At 54.7% G+C, this 19,371-nt stretch overlaps 7 protein-coding genes across 7 annotated transcripts; 3 read left to right on the top strand and 4 right to left on the bottom strand.

Moving 5' to 3' along the window:
• Positions 1 to 85: 85 nt before the first annotated feature.
• UV8b_01152 (uncharacterized protein) lies at positions 86 to 1,509 on the bottom strand (the record flags this gene model as incomplete). The annotated part of the gene is made up of 2 exons (XM_043138650.1): positions 86 to 1,254; positions 1,332 to 1,509. The coding sequence occupies 2 exons, from the start codon at positions 1,507 to 1,509 to the stop codon at positions 86 to 88; spliced, it is 1,347 nt and encodes a 448-aa protein (XP_042994584.1).
• Positions 1,510 to 2,168: 659 nt separating this feature from the next.
• Positions 2,169 to 3,797, top strand: UV8b_01151 (uncharacterized protein; the record flags this gene model as incomplete). The annotated part of the gene is made up of 2 exons (XM_043138649.1): positions 2,169 to 2,567; positions 2,634 to 3,797. 2 exons carry the CDS (start codon positions 2,169 to 2,171, stop codon positions 3,795 to 3,797), a joined length of 1,563 nt encoding a protein of 520 aa, XP_042994583.1.
• A 596-nt stretch (positions 3,798 to 4,393) lies between these two features.
• UV8b_01150 (uncharacterized protein) lies at positions 4,394 to 6,756 on the bottom strand (the record flags this gene model as incomplete). The annotated part of the gene is made up of 2 exons (XM_043138648.1): positions 4,394 to 5,572; positions 5,650 to 6,756. The coding sequence occupies 2 exons, from the start codon at positions 6,754 to 6,756 to the stop codon at positions 4,394 to 4,396; spliced, it is 2,286 nt and encodes a 761-aa protein (XP_042994582.1).
• A 4,274-nt stretch (positions 6,757 to 11,030) lies between these two features.
• UV8b_01149 (uncharacterized protein) lies at positions 11,031 to 12,285 on the top strand (the record flags this gene model as incomplete). The annotated part of the gene is made up of 6 exons (XM_043138647.1): positions 11,031 to 11,235; positions 11,374 to 11,546; positions 11,623 to 11,892; positions 11,952 to 12,022; positions 12,085 to 12,126; positions 12,189 to 12,285. 6 exons carry the CDS (start codon positions 11,031 to 11,033, stop codon positions 12,283 to 12,285), a joined length of 858 nt encoding a protein of 285 aa, XP_042994581.1.
• Positions 12,286 to 13,722: 1,437 nt separating this feature from the next.
• UV8b_01148 (uncharacterized protein) lies at positions 13,723 to 14,031 on the top strand (the record flags this gene model as incomplete). The annotated part of the gene is made up of 1 exon (XM_043138646.1): positions 13,723 to 14,031. One exon carries the CDS (start codon positions 13,723 to 13,725, stop codon positions 14,029 to 14,031), a length of 309 nt encoding a protein of 102 aa, XP_042994580.1.
• Positions 14,032 to 15,379: 1,348 nt separating this feature from the next.
• UV8b_01147 (uncharacterized protein) lies at positions 15,380 to 17,141 on the bottom strand (the record flags this gene model as incomplete). The annotated part of the gene is made up of 3 exons (XM_043138645.1): positions 15,380 to 16,200; positions 16,305 to 16,784; positions 16,886 to 17,141. 3 exons carry the CDS (start codon positions 17,139 to 17,141, stop codon positions 15,380 to 15,382), a joined length of 1,557 nt encoding a protein of 518 aa, XP_042994579.1.
• Positions 17,142 to 17,677: 536 nt separating this feature from the next.
• UV8b_01146 (uncharacterized protein) lies at positions 17,678 to 18,683 on the bottom strand (the record flags this gene model as incomplete). Its single annotated transcript, XM_043138644.1, has 3 exons — positions 17,678 to 17,786; positions 17,854 to 18,154; positions 18,368 to 18,683. 3 exons carry the CDS (start codon positions 18,681 to 18,683, stop codon positions 17,678 to 17,680), a joined length of 726 nt encoding a protein of 241 aa, XP_042994578.1.
• Between the last annotated feature and the right edge of the window lie 688 nt (positions 18,684 to 19,371).

The following is a 19,371-nucleotide window of genomic DNA, read 5'->3' as shown; positions in this document are numbered from 1 at the left end:
CGCCCCAAAAGAGACCAAATTCACCCAATCCATTGGATGACCCTTGCTTTTCCTTTCCGTTCCCTTTCTCTTCTTTCCTTCTATGCTAGCCCCTGAACGAGCTGTTCCCGAGGCGTAGGGATCGCTCATTTACCCCGTGAAACGCGCGTTTCCCGACTTCGTAGCTGCTAATCATGATGGCGCATGCTGGTGCAACCTTTAGGGTGCGCGGTATCCAGCCCTTCCACAGGCCACCGACGCCCTCATGCTTGAAAATGTGCAGCAGCAGGCGCACCATGTTCATCTCCTCGGGGACGCGAGGCCTGCCCACAGCACCGGCCGGACCATCTCGATAGACCTGCGTCCGCGTTTTGCCCACGTCAAACGGCGTGGTTACTACGGACGCAAGGGTCCCGGAGAGGGCTCCCGCGGCGAAGGAGTCGACAAAGGTCTCCATGTGCTTCTCCTCGCTCCGGCCTCGTCGGCGAGCATCTTGCAGCGGCCCGGGGCGAGCAAAAGTCCGTCCGCGGCGCTTCTCGCGCATGTCTGTCACGCCGGATCGAATCGTTTCGTAACCCCACCAGTACAGGCCGGAAAAGGGAACATCGCGCCACAGCGTCAGCGTCAGCCCTCTCCATAGCGACCGGTAGCCGTGCGTCGCCACCATTTCGCGGACGCCCTTGAACGTCTCGGCCAAATGATTCGACCCGGACGTGCTGTTGGCGGCCTGCATTCGTGTTCGAACCAGCTCAATGGGACCGACGGCCGTGGCGGCAAGGATGCGGGCGCTGGATCCCGCAACCAGAGGTGCGTGATCGCTGGAAAGCCTGGACATTGGGCTCGTCGGGCTGTAGCGCAGCCAGTCGTAGCCGGTAAAGTAGATGATGTTGGCGGGGATCGTCATGAGCAGGGTGGGTGAAAGACCCCGCCAGAGCGTGGTGAATCCTTCGTGGCGAGCAATTTTGCGCAGCCCGTCAAAAGTCGAGTGGAATGTCTTTTTCTGCACCTCGTTGACTGCGCAGTTGGCCCCCGCAGACGCAGACGAAGCCGACGAAGGCGCCGGTTGGACAAAAGCCTCGCTTCGAGGAACGGCAAGGCAGAATTCTGCCGTGTTGCCTTGGAAAAAGACCTCGCGACAGCATGCCGTGACCCCGAGCTCGGCGGTTTGTGCCGGGGTGAGACTGTTGGTTCGTAGAGCAAGTCTTGAAAAGTCCACCGAGGGTGTCGGCGTCATCTGTGACTGCAGGCGGACCCGAACAACATCGAGCGGCGTGACTTTGATGCAGGCAAACGCAGTTAGCACATGAACCACCGGGCGAGAAGGCAAGATGGAAAGAGCCAATCGAGCTCACCAAGCAACGACGTAACCAGGCTTCCCGACATGGCCGAAATCATCTTCTGGGGTGCTGTAATGTCGGGCACTGGGTTGTCGCCTGGTCGTCCCGTGGCCGTGCCTCGCGTGGCTTCTCGCGTCTCTTCTGTGTCAAATAACCCGCCATGGCTTTGGCCACGGGAGTCCAAAGTCGTCATTGCTATGACGTGTGTCGGGGCTACCGCAGGCAAGGAACCAGGCCGCCTTTTGCAAAGGAAGCAGGCTCAGCCGAGGGTAGCAGAGCCGGTTCCTCGCAACAAGCGCAATCTGTTGGTGGGGGAATTCAATCGCTCTTCTGGGCTGAACTGCGGAATACGAGAGAAGAGGGGAAGGGGGGAATTGAGGGGGGCGAAGGGAAGAATTGCGGTCATTTGAAATTCAAAAAGCGTCGAGGTTGGCTTGAGCCAGCAGATGCGATTTTCAGTTGCCCTTTTCCCCCCGGAAGTCTCCAAGGCGCGTCCCCCACCCACTTTCCCCCGTAGCCGGAGGAAATTAAATGGGTCGGCTCAGGCGTGACGCCCGCGGCTTACCGATGACAAGCGTCACGTCTGATTGGCCAACAGGGCATCTATGACCGCATCCATCATCCATTTATCGATAACGCTCAACGGCGCCGTCCCCCGCCTCCCCGTCCAATCAGGTGCCAACCGCCACCAGTTCGTCATCGAAGCAAAGTCCAAGTTGACGTCCTTCACCATCTCCAGCCCACCGGCATCCTACGTTTACCGATCCGTCAATCTCCGTAGCTGACCTTCGAAACGGGCCCCTCTCTCCTCCCATCGCCTTGACCCAGACCAAGTTGACGACACACCAACCCATGGACTCGAGCAGCGTGCTCGACTCGGAGCTCGAGTTCTTCAGGCAACAATGGCTTTCAGAAGTCCGCATCAAAAAGGGGGACGTGAGCTCACGGCAACCCCAACGCCGACCGTCTGATGGCCCAGAACCCCCGCCGACTTCGCCTCCAGCACTCGCTGCCCCCAGGGCCCGACCTTCACGTCCTGCCCCGGTAATCGATAAGCAAGACCACGTCCTCCCCGACCTGAATTCTGTCCAAGATCCCGGTGCGCCGTCGGGCAACGCGGACGATGGGTCAGTGAGGCTCTCCTCTGGAAAGGACTCCGTCTCCGCGCTGGATCACTTTGAAGAAGCCATGGAAAAGGAGGCAGAGGGAAACATGGGCGAGAGTCTGAAGCTCTACAGAAGGGCTTATCGAGTACGTCGCTCCTGGAAGCCCGACCGACTGGCTGGGCGTCTCACCCGATGCTGACCATTCTTGCAGCTAGACAACCGGGTTGATCGCAGGTATCGCGAAAAGTACTTCCCGTCCGCGCCCAAGCTTGCCGCCCCTCAAGCGGCCTCGCAACCGCCAGACGCGAGACAGGCTCCATCAATAGACCATGACGTGCCCGTCGCTCTGCCTCTTCCCACGGACGACCTAATTGCCAGCTTTTCCAACCTCCAAATCGAGGCACCGCCCTCGGAAGTAGATGGCGCTCCTCCCCCACCATGCCCGATCTCCACCCTCCCGAGGGAGATACTCATCCACATCATGCAGGACGTGGCGTACCACGATGTCGGCGACTTTGCCCGCTTGTCGGTCGTTTGCAAGCCCTTTGCGTACCTGGTCGCCACGGAGCAACGCACATGGCGCCAGGTTTCCCTCTCCACCAAATTCGGCTTCACGGCCATGCACTTCCACTGGAATAAAACCGTAGAATGGGTAGACATCATGAGGGAGGATGCGCAATGGCAAGACGGCACTCTCCTCAGCGTAGGACAAGTCGCCGAGCGACGACTTGCTCAAAACATCCTCACGAGCAAATCGCTCGTGCCGGACCCCTATCCAGACTGGAAGCAAATGTTCCGAACACGACCCCGGATACGGTTCAACGGGTGCTACATCAGCACGGTGAATTACGTCCGCACAGGACAGGCGTCAACGAACCAGGCGACGTGGGGTGGTAGCCCCATCCACATCGTCACCTACTATCGGTATCTGCGTTTCTTCCGCGACGGGACAGCAATCAGTCTCTTGACCACCGCTGAGCCAAGTGCTGTGGTGCACCATCTCACACGCGACATGCTCGACTTGCATCGCGACAACCCACACGCAAACTTGCCGTCGGCGGTCGTCCAGAGGGCGTTTAAAGCCCGTTGGCGGCTATTCTCCATCCACATGGACTGGAAGCGTGACGACGGGCCAGACCATCGACAGCTCCAAGACGGGGATGTGACTGTCGAGACGGAATCTCATGACCCCAAGTACATGTTTAGGATGGACCTGTCGCTGCGCACGGCAGGAAAAGCTGCCAGGAACAACAAGCTTGTTTGGAGAAGCCATTTCAGCTATAACAAGCTGACCGACGACTGGGCCGAGTTCACGCTGAAGCACGACAAGGCGTTTTTCTTTAGTCGGGTCAAGAGCTATGGAACGGGTGAGTAGGTCCTCGGTGCTGACCAGCAAAGGCCCACGAGCACAAGATAAGTAACTTATGTTTCTGGAGAGCCGCGCGTGTCCACGCCGTCTACAATAATATGACAAAAAGAACTAGATGGAATGAAGCGACTGTGACTGTTCTGGTAGATATCTAAGCGCACCGGCATTGACAAGCCGTGTCGTTACCATGACTACTCATACATGACTTGAATATTTTGTACCCCTGAGACGTTGCCGCGAAGATATTTTAAAGAAATGACGTGGCGATTGAGAGTAGTAACAACAATTATAAACTTAAAATAGCCAACGAATTTGCTGCCTAGCCGGCAGAAGAAATCAGGAATTAAAATATGAGTAAACCGTGAAATAACGCCATGGTCATATCTGTCGCGAGATGACATGATTTATATGCCAAGAACAGGGGTCGCTGGGGTATCCAAGTTTTTTGGACGAATGAGTAGGTATCGTTTTGTAAACATACATACCTATGTATACACACACACATATATATATATATATATATATATATATATATGTGGGACATCCGCCAGAGCCGGGCAAGGCGTATTCACAGCATTAATACCTATTCGGGTTTCATCGTCTCAACGTATCCGTCGCCCATCCAAGAACTTGGGGCTATTGGGGTCGTAGTAGACACCCTCATGCTGCATGGCCTTACGAGCCTCAAAAGCGGCCCTTTCCTCTTCGTCCAGGCTAAAGGCCTTTTTAAACCAACCAAAAGCACTCTTCTTCTTTTTCAGAGTCCTGTTACCGGCTATGCGGGTTTCAGACACCTGGCTTCGGGCGTCACCGTTATGAACAGCATTGGCCACAATACCTAACGTGCTCATTCCCCCGATGGCAGATGGTTGGTGACGCAAACCCATGTCAGAATGAGGACGAGCCGCAACGGCAGTATCAAGGCGTTGCTGAAGCGGTGAATGCGGTGAAGCGCGCACAGGATGGTAAAGTTGCGGGTGATCTGATCGAGATGAGTGCGTTAAATGCGGTCGCCTAGATGTGGACGCGCCCATCTCCGAGTCGACGTGGGACAAGCCAGACTGCATGAAAGATTCGCCGTCCGAGCTAGGGGCAGAATCGAACGGGTTTGACCGATTCGTTCGAGGCGATGCTGCCTTGGGCGACCGGCTCCGCGATGGTTCCTCCACGAAAGGGCGAGGAGGAGCTCGGATGGCATCGGGGGGTACAGATTTTGAAGAAGCACTCTTTGGACTGTATGCATTTGTCGTTTGCAGTTCCAGGCTGCGGATTCCGAGTGTCTTCTTTCGCTCGGTGGAGAAATTATTTGGCTCATGGAACGTGGCGGTCTGTTTCAGTTTAGGGGAAGGGTTTGATTCTGACGATTGTGGAGTGTATGTGTGTGGCTGAAGCACATACAACGGCTCCTCTCTCGGTAAAGAGCTTTGCGGCTCCAGGTCCTGATCTTTAAGCCCTCGCTTGGACCTTGATGTTAATCTCGAATGAGCTCGTGTGGCAGGTTTCTGAGGGCTAGGGTGCCCATCTGGGCCGCATCGTGAAAGGGAACGAGAGGGTGGTAGCAAAGGGAGCCCCCCGGGAAGCGGAAAGTCTTCTTCTATGTTTATATCGGCGATGCTTTCGGTCGTCGCTGAGACTCCAGCACTGCGGATGCTGGCATGCGGCCAGTGTGACGATCGACAAGTCGATTGTGCCGATGACGTCCCGGATTTGATTGACACAGGGTGCGAGCTACTTGCATCTTGGTAGACCGAGGACGGTAACGTAAAAGGTGGAATGTTTGCCTGTGATGCGTAGGTTAGCGTCTCGCCAGCCAACTTGTTCTGTAGGGACTCACGCCACATTGTGCAACTTTACTCACCCAGGTCCTCCGACTAACCTCCCCGGCCTTCTTCTCCATTTCACCAATGATTGTCGAGAGGCGCATGATCAAGTTACTAGCTTCCTGCACACGATCGCTCATGTCATCGAAAGCATTGAGCCAGCCCTCCGCGTTGCCCTTCATTGCGTCGAGAACATCAGCCACACCGGGACGTTCCTCCCTCCATTCAGCGTCCTCCTCATCCTTGAGCCAGCTGACAAAGGCTGCGGTAGACTGTATCCCGGCGTCAATATCTCGATCCCATTGGTTCAAGGCCGCGTTCGTCCTGGACAGGACATGGTCAATCTTCTCGTTGCCCTGAAGAATTTCGAGACGAAAGTTCCTGTCTTCCAGGAGCTGTTCAAAGACCTGTACATTTGCGAGCGGGAGCTTGAGATGTTCGATCCGCGAGTTCAGATCCTTCGTGGCTTCAGCCAGGTCCTCGAGGACAACCTCAAGGAATTCGTCCACTTCGTCGATGTGTCCTTGGAGAATAGTTACGACTTGGGCGTTGCTATTGGCCATGTCTTGAAACAAAAGATACACGCCAAAGGAGATCTGCGCTATCAGTTTCGCAAGTTCATGTTGCTTTTGTCCATCTCGAAATCGCCATTTGAAGTCGAGAGGTACTTCATCTCGTTCCTGCGCTATGAGTGCTTGGCGGCGGCCATGTGCATCCAATTCTCTGAGTTTCGGCTTATCTGCTGTAGAGCCATTTGTTGCTTCATCGAGAGATTCCGAGAATGCTTCCTGGAGGGATGGTATGGGGTGAATCGGTATGTTCTCTAGCGCTGGAGGCGGCGTCGGCGCGTTGATTTCTGCAGGGTGCTCCTCCTCGTGATGAGAAGTTGCATCATCCAGAGATTCCAAATGTGCTTCCTGGAGAGAGGGTGCGGGGTGAATCGGTATGTTCGCCGCCTTTGGCGCGTCCAACTCTAGAGGATGCTCTTCCTCGTCATGACAAGCATCAGTATCATCCTCTTGAATAGTGATTGTGGGCTCAATCTTGGTCTCGATTTCTTCAAGGTGTTTGACAACCCTAGGAGAAAATATAGAAAGCCGGAGACCGCCTCCGAAATTGACAGGCGGTAGTTCAGTTGAGGTCATGGCTAGCAATACCAAGTGGATCGAGGGAGACGAAATGCTAGGCGGATGACGAATTGAGTCGTGAACAAAAATGCTGGACTCCTGCTGGGCCAAATGGTCACGCTACAAACCAAGGCCAACGTCAGATTTGACAACGCAAAATGCCATCATACGAAGTCGATCGGTTTTGTTAGTCGAGCGTTTTCGGAAAGGGCTGGGGTTCAGGTTTGTGGTCTCGAAATATGACCCCGGGCTAGGAGAGGGTTTGGTCGGGGAGCAGGCCAACTCAAGCAGACATGTCGTCTTGATCGATAAGAATTCCAGCTTGCAAGTCAAAGTCGCTGGTTCTGTCCAAGCCTGCCGACGCGTACATTGGCGACTCTGCTTACGCAGGCGAATGAAGACCAGGAGTCACAGGTCGGGGATAAGTCGCCGACGACGGGATTATAAGACGTGCAAACGAGGTACCAGGAAAAAGAAATGACAGTAGCAGGGCGTCTGTGTCGGACTCACGGGCTGCTTTGGGGGCGTCGACTGAACTCTTTCCGGATGATTAGTGTGGATAACTAGTGTGGTGGCAACGGATGCTCGGCTGCCCCTCCACACCATGCCACCCCCCCCCCCCCATATGGGCTCCAACCACCGCTCAATCCAAGTCATCCTTTTCGAACCTGATTAGTCGATGAGCCTGGCCGAGCTAATGGCCCAATGGCGAAATGCTTTATCCTGGCGGGTCCTCCCTGTTTCTAGGCGAATTATTTGCACGTCTGCGCGTCTGCGCGCGCGAAAGGAGGGTCCTCCTGCAGAGCATGGCGTTCCTTGGTGAACGTGGTCTGGGGCTCTGGGTGGGGGGGGGCCAAGCAGGAACGTGGGTCGCAATCCAGGCTGGGGCATTGTGGGAATCGAGAAGGCGGCAAGATGTGCTAAAGTAGACGATCAGTCAGTATCGGCGGAAAGCGGGAACTTGGGGCAAGGAATACTATGGCGGCACCCGAGGCACTGCCGGGTTGATGGATAGGGGGTTGTCAGACTTTGCTTGGTTGTTTCTTGCAGACAAGATGTACCGTACCAGAATGAGGAAGTTGATGAGAGCAAAGTTCAGCAAGTTGAGCGCTCAAGTTTAGCAAGTTTAGCGAGTTCACCAAGGGGCATCAAGGGGCCAGGCATCAGCCCAATGGAGGAGAAGAAACATACGTGCCCTTTAGGCAGCTGGCAAGCATGCGCCACCGGTTCTTGGCAACTGCCGCCTGGCTTCGAAATGGGTGAAGCACAGTGCCCAGCAACGCGGCATTTCCCTTGTTGCGAAAATTTTACATGCTCCATTCCATGTCCCTGAAGCTATTTCGGTTCCATGTATCGATGGTTTGGCAGCTTGTTCGGCGGCATGACCACATGCCATGGGGATGGGATTTTGATAACCCAGAGTCCAGAGTCCAGAGTCCATGCCGCGAACAGACCCAGGCCTAGGCCCTGTCATCTCGGACCGCCCGCCGTCCATGACTTTTTCCTTGATCGACATGGGTGGGGCCCGCTGCCCATCGGCCTCCTTTTTCAATCTGGTCATGCTCCCCCGGCCCAGGGGGAAGTCGGCAGACAGCAACAGCAAGTGCAGTTACATTTATATTTGGTTCTGGCCATTCTCTGAAGAGATAGCGGACGGGCTCACGGACATGACAGTCTGACACGGGCGCATCTCCATCTTTGCTGGCTCCGTGCACCGTGGGGACGCGCCAAGGACACGAAAAGAATTTTTTCGCTACCACGCTTCTGGGTGGACATGTCGAATGGTGAGAATGCCTCCAAGTTGCTCCAATGAGGATCTCCAACGGGGATCGAAATCATGGCAGTTGGAATCCTCTGGAGTCAATCAGGGAGGTTCGGGGAAGATTTCTTTTTTTTTTTTTTTTTTTTTTTTTTTTTTTGGATTCCTCATCATGGCAAAGTCATACGCCATGGCATCACGACTACACTCCATCGAACAAATACGGCAAAAAGGCGTGATCGATCCTATTTGCATGCCGGCCATCTCGAGTGAGGCTAATTCGATACTCCGTACATGGTCAAGATTGCAGACGGCAGCTTACCTTGCTGTGTACCTAGGCCTTCCAAGTGTTTGTTTCACAGCCGGCTAGAGCCATGTTTCGTTTCGGTTTGCGCCTCATCTCCATCACCCTTGTCTTGTGTTGCACCAGAATTCAACTCATTCCGCAAAAGATTTTACTTGGCACGTGGGCTCGTTTTTTACTTCCACTCGGCATGGGAGGTTGTACACCGGGATAAGGTACCCAAGTTTAAAAGTGCCGACTCTTGACTTATTTAAATCAGCGAGGGGGGCTGCATCAGCCTCCCGAGGGTGCAAGAGGAAATAGCCAGAGGATGGTCACAGCTCGCTTGCCTGACCACCACAAGATTCTGCTATGTATTGATGCATGCTCAACTAGACGCGCAAGGTTCAGCTGCTCCGTGCTCGCCATCGCCATACTCATACCCCAGCCTGCACCAGGACAAGTCAAGCCAAGCAACCTTCGCTGTCCCCGATGAAGCGCACAGCCCGTCTAGCAAAATAGCGTCAGAAACCCCATCACCATAACCACCTGCTGCATGCCTGACCTGACGTCTTTTCCCAGCAGCAAAAAAGGTGCGTCGAATTTACCAGGCCAGGCAACGTGGTTCCGTGATGGGTTGGCTCGCCGCCCACCCACATAGATACATACCTGTGATGTATACCCGGACGGGACGCGATGCGATGTGACGCGCCGTCCAGCCACAGAAGGAGAGTTCCAAGGAAACCGTCCTCGAACTTGCATTTGCATTTACATCGTTTACTGCCACCCCTTTGCTCGGCATGGAGACCTGGCAAGCGAGCAGAAACCCCCAGCACCCCTTGCTTGCCGCATCGCGAGGCGCGTGGCCTCACAAGGCAATACATGCGTCGTGTGACACCAGGCGAGACACTACGATGGCTTCAAAAAAGCCATTCCATCTTCCGTATAGTCATCCGTCCAAGCGCTCGCAACCGTTGAGGGAAAAGAAGTGTGATGCTCTGGAAACGGAGTCTCACTCCTCCGCATATGGATGACGAGGAGAGGAGCACGTTTGTCCGTCTAAAACAATGGGCTTCATTGTCCCGATCTACTGACGGGATCCCCGTGTCTCTGTTTTCAGCAACAATGTACACACGGTCAGAGGTACTTTGAAGAACAAGACTGAAAACTTGCACCTCTAGTTACATACTTGGGTGACGGACTGTGAGGTTTAGAAACTCTTGGAAACAACTCCAGCTGCTTGCGTGACTGTCTTGGTCGGGCTCCAGTTGAGATCTCGGAGGCTTTTTAATTGGTGGCAGATGATGGCACGGCGATTGCGCCATCCAAAGGTGGGTTGCCCTTGAAAGATTTCAATTCTGTACATGGAAGCCTAACAGGCAAGTAGCGAGGCATATGACATTGTTCACGGTACTCCGTACATACGAGTATGCCGTCCATGTGTGTCAGCTTCCATCTTGTTGCCTGGGTTCAACTCGACGCAGGTGCAAAAGGTGCAGCAGCAGCCAACAACATGAAGGAACCGCGGAAACTCGACAAATTGGCCAGGTGCGCCAGGTATTTGCGATTTGCGCATCTGCATGCGATGTTAGCTGCATAGCGCCTATAATCTAATTGGTTAAAAGGTTATCGATACACAAGCTGGACTTGGAGTGGCCGGTGACGGCGACGGAATCCAGAGACGCAAACCAGCGGGACGGCGATGATGATGATTGCACCCAACTCACCGCGACCAGCTGATGCTTAGATGGTGGGATGCTGGGATGCTGGGATGCCTCAAGTCTGGTGCTTCGTTATAGACTGGACAGTTGAAGTCAATTGCTGGAGGCTTCAACCCAGCGGGCCTCGTCACTAAAAGCAGTGCTAGATCGTGCCAGACGGCAGCACCAGCTCGCTCCAGGCCCCTTGCTGCCACTGAAGATGCACTGCCCCGCCACCGTGACGTGACGTCTGGTTGACCATTCAACTCCTCTCTCCTCCTCCGTCTTTAAACGCCGCAGCCATCAATCAATCTCCTTCTTCACCAAAACATCAACACCACCACAGCAGCGCAGATTCCAACATCCACCGACCACCAACACGACGCTTTGATCTCCTCTTCCACCCCGCCGACGCAGCTCGGGGTCTCGCCCCCCCCCTCCCCTCCCCTCCCCCTCACCTTGCCACACCTCGCAAGACCCGGGACAAGCAGCGCAACAAATGCCCTTTTCCTCCAAAACACCAACTCACCCTCCCCCAACAAACATCACAATGGCCGTCGCTACCCATAGCTCCGACTTTGACTTTGTCTGTCGCATGACCCCCGAGGGCTACGTCTTCCCGACCGACCGGCTCAAGCAGGCCTGCGCCCCTGGCAAGGTTCCGCTCGTCATTGTCGCTTGCGGTTCCTTCTCCCCCGTCACGCTTCTGCATCTGCGCATGTTTCCTATGGCCCTTGACCATGCCAAGAATATAGGTGTGTCTCCGATTCTTCCTACCCTCGCGGGAGACTTGAGTGGCTGGCTGGCTGGCTGGCTGGCTGCCTTCCTACTGTAGTTGGTGGTGGGCGGCAAAAGTGCAAGCTGAGTTTGTGTGGCTGACTGTGCGACTGCAGGCTTTGACGTTGTCGGCGGTTACCTCTCCCCCGTTGGCGATGCGTACAAGAAGAAGGGTCTGGCTCAGGCGCACCACCGAGTCAACATGTGCCAGCTTGCCGCCAAGAACACCAGCAAGTGGCTAATGGTCGACACATGGGAGGCTGAGAACAATCTCTACATGCCTACTGCCGTAAGCCCCCCCCCCTTCCCTTTTCCCCCAGACAGCACAACCTACAATAAAAGCGCATACTGACCAGTGCCTTCAGCGCGTTCTCGACCACTTTGATTGGGAAATCAACCACGTCCGCGGCGGCATCGAAACCACCGAGGGCACCCGTGTGCCCGCCAAGATCATGCTCCTCGCAGGCGCCGATCTAATCCAGACAATCTCGACCCCTGAGGTCTGGGACGCGCGTGACGTCGACCATATTCTTAGCAACTTTGGCGTCTTTGTTCTTGAGCGGACGGGAACAGACCTAGAGACGGCGCTGGGACAGCTGAAGAGATGGGAGAAGAACATCCACGTGATTCGACAGGTGAGCTTGGGGTAATAGTCTAGTCGTTGGAAGTGCTTGCTAACAAAGTCCCCACACAGGTTATTACAAATGACATCAGTTCGACAAAAGTCCGGCTGCTCTTAAAGAGGAACATGAGCATCGACTACCTGTGAGCTCCACCTCATGCCCACATGGCATACAGATGAGTCTGATATACTGACAAATTTTCAGTATTCCCCAAGAAGTAATAGATTATCTCATGTCCAACAATTTGTCAGTTACAGTGCATTTCTTTGATGAGAACAAGGAGCTTCGCTGCTAACTCTACAATACAGGTACCGCGACATGGATCTGCAAGCAACGGAGGAGAGCAAGGGCAAGGATAAGGCCGTGGGACCGTCTAATTCTTCAAGACAGATCGAACTGGCCTAAGCTCTCGGCATGGCAGGGTTATAGACCTTGGTCGCATCAAGCGCAGTCGCCAGGTTCTTTTGCCGATGGCGTTGGGGGCATTGCGGGCGTTGGAGGCGTTGAATGACATGCTTTTTCTTAAATTTTCTTTTTTTTTTTTACTATAATTGCCTACGTCCTCACTCTTACGAGTTTGACTGATAGAAGGTTCAATGAAGACATGTATCTATGAGCTATACCATACATACATTCCCAAGTCCGACTCCTGGTCTCATTTCGTGAACACATCAGTGAGCATTGTCCTTGCTGTCGTCAACTCGAGTTGCTTGTGAATCCTCCTAGAATACGTCGTGTGAGTTCCGGGTGTCGATGAGGGCACTGGCTCCCCAGATGTGTACTCGCAAACCCCGACCTCCAGTGGCTTCAGATTGCGGACTTGGAACTCTAGATCCACGCAAACCAATCTGGTTTTTGGCAGAAGCCCACGTTTGATCTGGTCATGCACTGCCATAACCCCGTTGGAATGACGGATCACATTTCCGGTCAGTTGTGTTGGAGACGCTTGACCTAAAGCTCGCTCGACTTGGTCGAGCAGCCGTGGAGCTGGTTTCGGTCCTATGCACTGTTCGGATCCAGAAACGATTTCTGCAAAAGAAAATCCAGAGCCAGCCCGTGGATCTCTTGAACATCCTTGCCGATCACAATGCGTTTGATCTGGGCGAGCGTCGAGATAAGCAGCTGCGGTGCTGCAGCCGAGCGGATACTGGGCACTGCACGAGGCACAGCGGGAATCCAATCTCAAGTGCCAAGGAGAATGAGATGCGGTTCTTCCAAGGATGTGCCGTGTAGAAAGTGAGAAGAATGTCGAAAGGGCAGACGTGCATTTGGACCTCACTCGAATGCAGCTGATCTTCATGCCAGGACATCTAGCTAGCGAGATGGCTAGCATTGAGCAAGTCAGGGGCCTTATGCCAGAGTACGAGAAGACATACTGAGATAGCATTGCAGCACATCCGGGACCCATACCTATACTAGAAAAAGAATGCATTGCTTCTTGTGAGTCATGGCCTCAGTGGCCCCTTCGATCGCGTCGTAGTGGGATGCATGCTTCTTGAAAGCGTGGAGTTGTTGTGCATGACTTAGAAGTGACACCTCGAGTGCAGCCAGTCTCTCCTCTGAGGGGGCAAGGCGCTCTGTCTTGAACCAATGATTTAGGTCGTGAGATTTTGCATCAAGTTCTGCAGAAGTTTCGTACAGAAACATCTCATGACGGCTATGCTCTGCTGCAAGGGGGCAGGGAAATCGAAGGGCTGTCGGAGTCGTGGGCTTTGATGTGTTTCTTGAGATGATTCTTGTCGTAGAAGGTCCGTCTTCATCAAAGTTCCTCCGCGCCTGGGCAGGGATACCTTTCGCGAGTTGTTTCTTGTTCTGCAGCGTGTGGCTCAGCGGCCCAGGCTGATGCCCAAGGTCCGCCTGCACTCGTGCTTCTCCGCTTCTGGACAGGGGAACCGAGGGCGATTTAAGACTCACCAGGCTGACGTTGATATGGGCCTGAGAGCCCAAGATTTACGGCCAAAGTACAAAGGCTGGCGTGGCCGCTACGGGACTCGGAAAAGAGCCATTCTGTGGTGTCCTGTGAAGCGGGATTTCGCAGGGTGGCTCAGGATGCTGTGGCACGATGCTTCGTACTGGGTTTGGAAAGTCCTCCGAACAACTGTGCCTCCTGGCGCCCGGACAGGAGAAAAGGACCATCTCGACACAAGTTAATAGAGGGCATGGCTGTCTCGACGCAGGCAGAATGTGTGTACATTTGCATCCCTGGCAGTCGCGAGCGGAGACGAGGCGCCTAGCGAAAAGATCATGGGTGAAATAATTCGGCAGGGCGGAGATCTTCAAGAGAACAAGGGTTCGTTGTGAAGAGACGGACCCCTAAAGGAGGAAGGCAGCAGCAGGAGTCGTGTCTGAAATAACGGTTGCAAAGTGGAAGGCTGTGAAGAGGATCAAGGGTTCACGTCGGTGAAGCTATTCATTACATGGGTGAAGTAAGGTGGTCGTAGTGCCTTCGCTGCGAGGTATTCATTGATTTACACCCAACGGGTGGCCCGCGCTCGCTATATTACCACGTTCTTCATTCTTTCTTCTGTAACCCTCATCGTGACAGAATGTAGAGCGAGGTTAGTTAGGTGAATGTGAGGTAAAATGGACACCGACATGTTGAGAAGAGTCCCCTGCTCTAAGATATGTAAAGATGTGCTGTAGCAGCTAAAAGCAGCAGCATTGTGTTCCGTAGTCATCAGATTAATAGCTCGTAGGATGCTGATATTAGCAGCAACCTCATCCAAGCATGAAGTTTCACGCCTCTAAATATAGAGGCCAGAGAGAATAAGTCTAACTATTTTCATTTGAATACGACCAAGGGGCACCCAGTTATGCGTATGGCGTGCGGGGTACAGACTGGAGGTACCGGGGGATCTCAGGTAACACGTTGATGTATATACGGAGTACTCCGTACTACTATGATGATTGCTATGTAAGAGAGGAAAGGGGCAGCCAGGGGCTGATGCCGACCACGTGGCATATATGTCGTGTGCCGCGGTCACGTGTGGTGGTGCGGCTCTGCAACGGTGGTGCATGCACCTAATCGCGTGGCCGGGAAAGGTGGGGCCACATCGGTCGGGTGCCCCTGGTTTGACCAGCGGTTCCAATATTGGTGATATATATCAGATAATTTAGTTACGCCACATCCATCGCCAGACCCACTACAGCGACCGTCAACGGGTTCGCAACTGGATAAAAATCTTCCGTAGTATAGTGGTCAGTATGCAAGCTTGTCACGCTTGAGACCCGGGTTCAATTCCCGGCGGGAGAGCCACTTTGTTTTTTTCTTTTTTGCCTGCGCTGGCCCCCTGATGCGCAGAGATTTTCACCAGGCCCCCTGTATTCATCCATCCATCATCCGTGACGAGTCGGTGCCTAGATTCAGAGAGGATGTGTGCATCTTTCTTTTGTTGCGTAAATCTTTGTAGAAATCCAGATGTTAACAAACGCCTAACCCACGTTCGACCTATGCGGGGCAAAGAAAGAAAAAGAAAGGAAAGAAAAGAAGAGAAAATTGCTAATCCTTCAAGCACAGGTCTTGCACTTCGAGCACCTCCTTGGGTGCAAAGGTGCGCTCCAGGCTGCCCTCCCAATGGTCATATCCCTGCGCCTTCCTGTACCCTGCCTTCATCTTGTCGCTCCTCGGAATGAGATACTCGTTCAAGACAACCTGCTGGCCACCCTTCAAAGTCTTGACCCACTGCGCGGGCTTGCCGTCTTTGGACTCGTGGTACGTCCACTCATCCCCGGCAAACGGGGCAGGTTTGTACCCAACACTGGCCCTGTACCGATGGTACACACTGGGGTGTACTTCCTCGCGGAAGTTCTGGCAGGGAATCTGCTTGGTGGTCCCATTGACTTTTTCGAATGCCTTTGTCTCTCCGGGAACACGCTTGTAGGAAGCCTTGGCGGTTGACAAGAGAGACGGGACCCACCACCCGGCTGTCCAGGAGTTGGTGTCGCTGAGCTTGCCGTTGGCCCAGCCGATCTTGGTCCAGGAGGCGGCCAGGTCGCGGATTTTCTTGTTGCTCAGGTCAAAGTTGGTGTCGCCGAGGCGGAAGAGGATGTATTTCTGCAAGACGGTGCCGCTTAGCTGCAAGAGGCCGTGGAGCTGATCGCACATCCAGGAAAAGGTGATTTCGTCGATGCTGTTGGCGTCGAGGTCGCCTGCCTTTTGGCCCCCGACGTCGGAGTGGTAGCCTGGGAACCAGCACTGCTTGAGGTTGACCATGGGTGTGCCGTCTGGCCCCAGACAGGTAGAGTCGAGATGCCAGAGAGTCGGGGGGAAGTTGCCTCGGGATTCGTCGAGGGCCAACGCGTGGAAGGCATTCTCGACTTCTACAAAAAACAATGACGGCGTTAACCGAGCCGTGTTGATGGCCAGCAACGGGAAACAAACAGGACGACGTGGATCAAGAAAAAAACCGAAGGATGGGACGTACTTGGGCTCAGCTTGGTAGAGTGAAAGTGGGCATCATCACCAGCTTGGCCAAACCAATTGACCACGCTGAGGCTGCCGACGGTGTCCCACACACCAACCACCTTGATCTTGACGTGCGTGTGAGCGATGGAGCGAAGATGGTCAAGGCGGCTGCGACTGCGACTGCCGTGGGCTTGGGCCGGCGCGCCAGCTTGCGGCGGCACGGTGCCGAGCTCGCCGGGTTCAAGAGGAGCAGTCGCCCACGGGGTGTCTTGGAAAGCCGCGTCGCCCCTGTTCTTGTACGCGCTGTAGACCTCGTGAAAGTGGTCCATGTGGATGGGCATCAGCAGGCCAACCTGGCAGATGAAGCCGGCGAGCGACCGAGCCGTGTAGGCCCCCCGCGAGAAGCCAAAGAGGAAGATTTCATCGCCGGGCCCCCAGTTGTTGGCGAGGTAGTTGTATGCCTCGCACACGTTCTCGGCAAGACTTGCACCGAAAGCGCCTTGCAAGCAAAGACGGTCAGTCGCGGCCGAACAGGAACCCCCACAAGACGGACGCGCTGCACCGTCACTGCGCAGCGGCAAAGCAAAACCAAGGACTCACCCTGGCGAGCTCGGTCGACGGACGTCAGGGAACCGGTCCCCACGCCGGACTGGTAATACACCACCTGGGAGACCTTTTCTCCGTCGCTGGCGACGCCGACTCGGGAAATGGCGCGGCTGATTCGGCCCACGTTGCTGGCGTAGTCGGCGGTGCCCTTGTCCACGCCGTACGAGGTGCCGTCGCAGCAGACGATGAGGCGCTTGCGCAGGTTGCCCTGGGCGTAGGTGGCATTGCAGGCTTGGCAGTCGTCGGACATGATGGTGGACGGTGATGACGCGGCAGGTTTCTAGACGCCCAAAGGAGGAAGAGGCGAAAGAGGGAATACGAAGAAAGGGGGGAAGCGGCGGGAAGATTGATCGTTGCGCATGGCCGAGGCGACGAGCAAACCCGTTATATGCTGCCTTTTGCCTGAAAAGGCCTCGGCGGCTTCATGGCTTCGAGCTGCCCCGGAGGGTCCCCGGAAGGTCTTCGAGGGAGGATGAGGACGGGTTATTGGCAATAGTGACAATAGCGTGCAGAGGTTAAGGCGGTTGAGGCTGGCTGAAGACGCCGCGCGTCCAATCACGGAGCGCTCAGAAGATGGATGAAGGAGGACGCTGGCCAGCTGGGTGACGATAGCTGCCTGCGATGCACCACCTGGGACTCCAGCCCCACTTGTCCGCTCCCAACTGGGCAAGACGTCCTGCCCCTTGCGCATAAACGCTGAAAGCACTAAACCATAATTGGACTACGGAGGAGCATAAGTACATAGGTACCTCCTAGCCAGCTATTCTGCCCCCGTCGTCAACACGGTCAAGCCTCCCTGGACGGCTTGACCATCGAATTTGTTGCCAGGACATGTCGAGCCAAGCTTTTGGCGTCTTCCGTCTTTCCCACTCGCACCTCGGACCGGTCCAAGGTTCTGAGCCGTTGTCAGCATCTTGCCATTCCGACGGATGCCCCCCCCCGCCCCCCCAACCAATGCTCACAATGCAGCTTCGACAAACCCAACAGCAAAGGTTGGAGAGTCAAAGTGCGTGATTTTGAGCACCCCCGGGGAGCATCCCATACACGCCCAGCTATTGGCATTCTCCACGCGTCTCACACGTGAGCCGGATGAATCATGGCCCGAAAAGTCAAAACTTACATGGCCTTGGCCCTCTTCGTTTATATAGATGTTGTTCAGAGGGTTTTGGCCGATGTGCCATTCGCCAGTAAACTTGGCACGAGTACCGTCAGATTTTCGATGATCCACCGGGACTTCGAATCCGCAATAGGTAAACGTAGAGCCTTCTCGTCGCCAGTTAAAGGCAAGGAATTCTTCGCATATCTGGCCTCGTGGGCATGTACTGATAATGTCGTGACGTTGGAGTCGACTGTCCTGCGGCTTACCGCAGGCTATGCTCCTCCTCCTTGTTTTTAGGAGGGAACCGCCCGTGCTTTCTTGTCTGAGGCACCTGCTTTCAAGGGCGTGCCACCCTATGGGTTCGAGCATGTGCATACCGCATATGTGATGAAGGGCCTCTAGTAGATCATTTGCAACCGCCGAGTTAAGGAGCTCCCCCCCATGGGGAAGTCGCTTCTTTACTTTGCCCTGTCGCAGCTCATCCACCTTGAGCTGGAATTCCTCAAAGGTGAGATTGGCAAAGATCTGGGCTTCCGGAGAGGCGGTGTCTTGGTGGACGGGGACGTGGACGGGGACGGGGACGGGGACGGAGACGGCAGCATTGTCCGAAGCACTGCCGGTGACCGCGTCTGCAAGGCCCGCCAGGCCGGCGAGGAGCACCGCGCAGAGCTTGGCAGCGGGCGAGGACAACATGGCCGCAGTTGGGAGAGACGGCGGGGAGCTTGTCTGCAGCAAGCAACGAGCAGGTGCTTGTCCATGTTTACAGCCGCCCGACCTGTTGCTGGTTTTTGTAGGTCGACGGAGGCTATTCAGATGACGCGACGCGAGGGTGCCGGGGGGAGGGGGAGTTTCCTGGGGCGCAAAGCGTCAAACTTTTGAGGGAATATCTGCTCAGAAAGAAAGGGCGTTGTGCGGTGGAGGAACGGGTAATGCGCGCGGCTAATTTCGCCAGTAGGATGACGGGCTGACGGGTAAAAGTGGCCGAGGCCCAAGCCAGCGAATGAAACTCTCCGGGCTAAGCGGCATAAGCGAATGTGGAGACGCTAAAATTGCCCTTCCATATACTCCGTAGAGGAGGGTTAGGTTAGGTACCTTAGATAGGCAATTAGTTCCAAATGTTAATCTGTTCGGCAACTGGCCAGAAACAGTGATAATAGTGTACGTCAAAATGTCAGTTGATGCATATTGTCACGCTAATTTATTCGGGAATATAGGCGTTAAGATAAGGCAGTTGAAAGTTGGCAAGATGCCAGACTGACAAAGGACTACCATTACCCCCGGTGCTGCAGAGTTCTCTCCATCGCCATTTATACCCGTAGAATTCCTCGCATTTCTGGTCCGTTGGGCCGGCCTCTATAATGGTCCCGATCGCTGATTGCGA

The sequence above is a fragment of the Ustilaginoidea virens genome, chromosome 1 (assembly GCF_000687475.1).
Source record: "Ustilaginoidea virens chromosome 1, complete sequence".
NCBI classification, from domain to species: Eukaryota; Fungi; Ascomycota; class Sordariomycetes; order Hypocreales; family Clavicipitaceae; genus Ustilaginoidea; species Ustilaginoidea virens.
The sequence above is the reverse complement of the archived record's forward strand: the minus strand, read 5'-3'. Positions and strand labels throughout refer to the sequence as shown.